At 40.6% G+C, this 6,546-nt stretch overlaps 1 protein-coding gene across 1 annotated transcript in view; it reads left to right on the forward strand.

Annotated features, from left to right (window-relative positions):
- The window catches only part of LOC105521955 (intraflagellar transport protein 172 homolog), a 65,677-nt gene that overhangs the window by 14,782 nt on the left and 44,349 nt on the right, over positions 1 to 6,546 (forward strand). The window contains exons 7-10 of the mRNA XM_011956330.1: positions 758 to 919; positions 1,288 to 1,341; positions 1,575 to 1,678; positions 3,312 to 3,397. Of these exons, the coding sequence (XP_011811720.1) occupies positions 758 to 919; positions 1,288 to 1,341; positions 1,575 to 1,678; positions 3,312 to 3,397 (406 nt within the window). The remainder of the gene's footprint in view (positions 1 to 757; positions 920 to 1,287; positions 1,342 to 1,574; positions 1,679 to 3,311; positions 3,398 to 6,546) is intronic.

The raw sequence follows: 6,546 nt of genomic DNA on the forward strand, positions 1-6,546 counted from the left end.
TGTTAGCCAGGATGGTCTCGATCTCCTGACCTCGTGATCCACCCATCTCAGCCTCCCAAAGTGCTGGGATTACAGGCTTGAGCCACCGCGCCCGGCCACTTTTCTCTTTTTTCTACCTCTGTCCTTCCATTTATTATACGTTGGTTTCTTCATTCTTCTATTCTTTCCAGAAACATTTATTCATTCTCTACTTTGTGTGAGCAGTGTTAGGCATTGGGAATACACAGATAATTATCTGTAAGACATTGTCCCTTGATCAAGGAGATCATTATAACAGAGGACACAGACATATCAAAACATAATATTAGCCAGATGCAGTGGCACATGCCTGTAGTCTCAGCTACTCAGGAGGCCGAGACAGGAGGATTGCTTGAACCCAGGAGTTCAAGGCCAGCCTAAGCAACATACTGAGACCCTGTCAGTCAGTCAGTCAACCGATCAATACGTACACTGTGATCAGTGATATATAATTTTTGTACAAAGACTATGAGAACATAGAATGATTGGTTTTACCCAGTGGAACTTTCAGAATTATATAAATTGTGAGCGTCAAAAGAGATAATATAGGAAAGCATTTCATAAATAGTAAATCCCCATATAAATGTGAGATATCATTACTATCAACAATATCCTAGACCCAGGGAGGAAACAAGGTATTAGCTTTGTTTAGCACTGTGGAGGTAGGCAAAGGGCATGGTTGTTCACCCTTCTTTTGGGCTGGGGAAGCCTAAGGGGCTCAGACTTGTCCTTTACCAAGGTAATTGTGAAGAACCTGTCATCAGGAACCCGAGTGGTGCTCAAGTCACACTATGGCTATGAGGTGGAAGAGGTGAAAATCCTAGGGAAGGAACGTTACTTGGTGGCCCAGACATCAGACACACTGCTGCTGGGGGACCTGAACACTAATCGGCTTAGTGAGGTAGGAACCAAAATTCATGGTAAGGTGGGGAATGGGGCATCTTGGCTTAATACTCGTGGGGACCCAAAATCCCTTCTCTCCGTGAGAAGTTCTAACATTCTGGTGTAGGGGACCTGGTTTCAGGGAAGGAGACCCAGGAGGTTATAATCCCAGAGTATGAATCACCATATTTGGACTGTTTTTATGCCATCTCTCAGAAACATCTCTCTGGTTTCTCTCAGGGACCAGAGCAAATTCTGATATAGCACCTCTTTTGTGTAGTGCCAAAGCCTATGTAAATATGATCTTTCTGCTTCCCAACCTGTCATTCTTTCGGCGTTATCTTGGGTATTTATCCACATTGCTTCTTAAGTCTTCTCCCATTGCAGATAGCCTGGCAAGGATCTGGTGGCAATGAGAAGTATTTCTTTGAAAATGAGAATGTGAGTAGAACTTGATTCACTATCACCATCTCGATAAGCCTCCTTCTAGCTTCTGTGTCATAAAGATGGCAAGTTGCAAGGGATAGGGAAACAGCAGATAAACGGGAGGATGAAATTGGCAGGATAAGAGAGCAAGGAGAAAAGTGGTAGTCACCTTGAACTGACAGTTGACCTCCCACTACTGTTTTTCTTCATGTAGCCTTTCCACCGTATAACAACTCCATTTTTCCCAGGTATGCATGATCTTCAATGCCGGAGAGCTAACCCTGGTGGAATATGGGAATAATGACACCTTGGGTTCCGTACGCACTGAATTCATGAACCCCCACCTCATCAGGTAACCTCACAAGATTCTCTAAATCCCTGAAACCCAAAATAATTCCTTTTGGACTCCTAAATTCTGTGTCCTCCAGTTAATCTAAAAGCTTCAGCCAGGCATGATGGCTCACGCCTATAATCCCAGCACTTTGGGAGGCGGAGGCAAGCAGATTACTTGAGTCAAGGAGTTCAAGACCAGCCTGGGCAACATGGTGAAACCCCCTCTCTACTAAAAATACCAAAAATTATCCAGGCATGGTGGCACACCCCTGTAGTCCCAGTTACTCGGGAGTCTGAGGTGGGAGAATCACCTGGAGCTTAGGAAGTCGAAGTTGTAGTGAGCCGTGATCACACCACCGCACTACAGCTTTGGCAACCAGAGTGAGACCCTGTCTCTAAATAAATAAATAAATAAAAGCTTCATCCCATATGGTACTTCAGAGCCTTTAATAAACATCCCAACTACCTCAGCCCATTTTGCCTTACCTCGCCCTTCATGTTTCAGTGTTCGTATTAATGAGAGGTATCAGCGAGGAACAGAAGATAATAAGAAATTGGCTTATCTTATTGATATTAAGACTATTGCTATAGGTGAGTAAGACTCTCTCATAATTTTAATAACAAAATAGATGTTTATATCATAGTTGCATACCACAGGATTGTGTTCAGTGGGGAATGCAGGAATCTGAGAAGCACCAGGTAAATAGTAACCCCACATGTACAGTGGATATATATGAAATGTTTAAGTCAATATGTGTGCATCTGTACCTGGATATCTAGATATAAAAACAAAGGTGCAGGTCAGGCACAGTTACTCATGCTTGTAATCCCAGCACTTTGGAAGGGCAAGGCAGGAGGATCATTTGAGCCCAGTAGTTCAAGGCTGCAGTGAGCCATGATTGTGCCACTGCACTCCAGCCTAGATGATGGAGTAAGACCCCATTTCTTAAAACACAAACAAAAACAAATCCCAAAGGTCTATATAATTATTCATGTTCTCTAGACATATATCTTAGGGTTGGCAAATTGTGAGTGGTAGAGAAGACCCATTAAATTTATGAATTTTCCTGTTTAGACTTCATAGAATCATAGACTGTTAGAACTGGAAGAGGTCTTATTTTTTGTATAGTTTATCATTGGTAACTAATAATGACAGAAACTTTATTTACGTTTCACAATTATCATGAAATGTTTCAAGCATAAAAAATAGTATAGAGAATAGCATTACCTACACAATATAGCTGTTAAAAATGGGGCTCTGGGCCAGGCACAGTGGCTCACACCTGTAATCCCACCACTTTGGGAGGCTGAGGCGGGCGGGTTGCTTGAGCTCAGGAGTTTGAGACCAGCCTAACCAACACGAAACCCCCTCTCTACTAAACATACCAAAAATTATCCAGGCATGGTGGCACACCCCTGTAGTCCCAGTTACTCGGGAGTCTGAGGTGGGAGAATCACCTGGAGCTTAGGAAGTTGAAGTTGTAGTGAGCCGTGATCACACCACCACACTACAGCTTTGGCAACCAGAGTGAGACCCTGTCTCTAAATAAATAAATAAATAAAAGCTTCATCCCATATGGTACTTCAGAGCCTTTAATAAACATCCCAACTACCTCAGCCCATTTTGCCTTACCTCGCCCTTCATGTTTCAGTGTTCGTATTAATGAGAGGTGTCAGCGAGGAACAGAAGATAGTAAGAAATTGGCTTATCTTACTGATATTAAGACTATTGCTATAGGTGAGTAAGACTCTCTCGTAATTTTAATAACAAAATAGATGTTTATATCACACTTGCATACCACAGGATTGTGTTCAGTGGGGAATGCAGGAATCTGAGAAGCACCAGGTAAATAGTAACCCCACATGTACAGTGGATATATATGAAATGTTTAAGTCAATATGTGTGCATCTGTACCTGGATATCTAGATATAAAAACAAAGGTGCAGGTCAGGCACAGTTACTCATGCTTGTAATCCCAGCACTTTGGAAGGGCAAGGCAGGAGGATCATTTGAGCCCAGTAGTTCAAGGCTGCAGGTGAGCCATGATTGTGCCACTGCACTCCAGCCTAGATGATGGAGTAAGACCCCATTTCTTAAAACACAAACAAAAACAAATCCCAAAGGTCTATATAATTATTCATGTTCTCTAGACATATATCTTAGGGTTGGCAAATTGTGAGTGGTAGAGAAGACCCATTAAATTTATGAATTTTCCTGTTTAGACTTCATAGAATCATAGACTGTTAGAACTGGAAGAGGTCTTATTTTTTGTATAGTTTATCATTGGTAACTAATAATGACAGAAACTTTATTTACGTTTCACAATTATCATGAAATGTTTCAAGCATAAAAAATAGTATAGAGAATAGCATTACCTACACAATATAGCTGTTAAAAATGGGGCTCTGGGCCAGGCACAGTGGCTCACACCTGTAATCCCACCACTTTGGGAGGCTGAGGCGGGCGGGTTGCTTGAGCTCGGGAGTTTGAGACCAGCCTAGGCAACGTGGTGAGACTCTGTCTCTATGAAAAAAGAAATTAAATTAAAAAAAAAAAAAGAATGGGTCTCTGGAGTCAAACCGTCCCACTTCTCTACCTGTGTGATCTTAGGAAGTTACTTCATCTTTCTGATATCTCAGTTTCCTACAAAATAGGGATAAAAATAGTACCTACTTTATATGAAATACACTTATCCCCGGTACATAGTAATAAATGTTAGCTATTAATAATAATGATATTTTTCTTGCTTTGGCAGTACATATATTAAAATTGGAATGATAAAGAGAAGATTAGCATGGCCCCATGCAAGGATGACACACAAATTTATAAAGCTTTCCACTTTAAACCAATTTTTTAAAAGAAGATATTATCACTTGTTTATTCATACCCAGTTCTGTCAAATCCTGACATTTTGTTATATTTATGTTGAATCATTTTATATCCTCCCTCTTATTGATGGGCATTTAAGTTGCTGATTTTTCACTATTACAGTGATTTGGTTCTCTGAGTTCCATGCCTAGAATGGAACTGCTAAATCACAGAGAACCTGTGTCTTCAACTTCACTAAATATTTCCAAATTATTCTCTAAAAAAGTTATACCAATTTCTGTTTCCACCAGCAGTTAGAGTTTCTATTGTCCGACATCTTCTGTAATACTTGAAATTGCCTGACTTCATAATTTGGCTTAAATATGATCTATATAAAATTATATCTCTATATTAATTTAATATATAATAATTATTGACCATTTATATTTCTTCTTCTGTGAATTGCTAGTTCCTATCTCTTACCCATTTTTAAAATCAGAGTGTCTCTTCCTCATTGATTTGAAGTCTTTGCATATGCTTATATAGACTTTGGTGGTTATTTGCATTGCAGATATTTTTGCCTTAGCCTGTGGCTTGTCTTTTCTCTCCTTTTGGGAGTCTTTCACTGTTCAGACATTTTCACTTTAAAATAGTCCATTTTTTTCACTTAAAAAAAATTAGTTTGAGGCCGGACACGGTGGCTTACGCCTGTAATCCCAGCACTTTGGGAGGCCAAGGCAGGCGGATCACTTGAGGTCAGGAGTTCGAGAACAGCCTGGCCAACATGGTGAAACCCCATCTCTCCTAAATATACAAAAATTAGCCGGGCATGGTGGAGGGCACCTGTAATCCCAGCTACTCAGGAGGCTAAGGCAGGAGAATTGCTTGAACCGGGGAAGCAGAGGTTACAGTGAGCTGAGATTGCGCCACTGCACTCCAGCCTGGGCAATAAGAGTGAAACTCTGTCTCCAAAAAAAAAAAAAAAAAACATATATATATATATATAGTTTGTGATGCTTTAGGTCTTATTTAAGAAATCCTTTCCTATTCCCTCATATATTTTAACATTTTTAAATTTTGCTTTTCACCTGGAATTTGTTTTATGTATAATGTGGGTAGGGATCTAATTTTATTTTATTTTTCCATATGTTTAACCATTTGTTGAAAGTCCGTTCTTCACCCTCTAATTTGTAATGCAATCTGTCATAAATCAAGTTTCCATATACATATGAGTCTATTCTTAAAGTAGTTGCACATTTCATGAATATTATATTTCACATCAGGTTTCTGCACTCAGAAATGTAGGTATCTATAATGGAAACAATAATGTAGACCAAGAGGCCTAAGACTCCAGCAGCAAAAATGAGTTGTGAGAACTTGGACAAGCAGTTTCACTCTGTAGGTCTCATTTTCAATGTATATAAAATGACAAGAGTTCAAGGCCAGGTATGGTGGCTCATGCCTGTAATCCCAGTACTTTGAGAGACCGAGGCGGGTGGATCACCTGAGGTCAGGAGTTCGAGACCAGCCTGACCAACGTGGTGAAACCCCATCTCTACTAAAAATACAAAAATTAGCTAGGCATGGTGGCGGTACCTATAATCCCAGCTACTCAGGAGGCCGAGGCAGGAGAATTGCCTGAATCCGGGAGGTGGAGGTTACAGTGAGCCAAGATGGTGCCACTGCATTCCCGCCTGGGTGAGAAGAGTGAAACTCTGTCTTGGGGGAAAAAAAAAAGAGTTCCTCTCTTAACTTTTTTGGGCTATCAACCCTTTGGAGTACCTAAAATCATAGACCTTCTCCGAGAAAAATATATACTATACACACATAATTTTATGTATAATTTCAGGGTTCTCAGGAGTTAGGGTCCTTGCCATTCTAGAACTCTGATTCTACTTATAATTGGGGCATTAAAATATGGCTTTATCATTTTCCTTTTTTTTTTTTTTTTTTGAGACAGTCTTACTCTGTCGTCCAGGCTGGAGTGCAGTGGCGTGATATTAGCTCACTGCAGCCTCTGCCTCCTGGGTTCAAGCGATTCTCTTGCCTCAGCCTCCCAAGTAGCTGGGACTACAGGC

This window comes from Colobus angolensis, unplaced genomic scaffold (assembly GCF_000951035.1).
Source record: "Colobus angolensis palliatus isolate OR3802 unplaced genomic scaffold, Cang.pa_1.0 Scaffold413, whole genome shotgun sequence".
Taxonomy (NCBI): Eukaryota; Metazoa; Chordata; class Mammalia; order Primates; family Cercopithecidae; genus Colobus; species Colobus angolensis.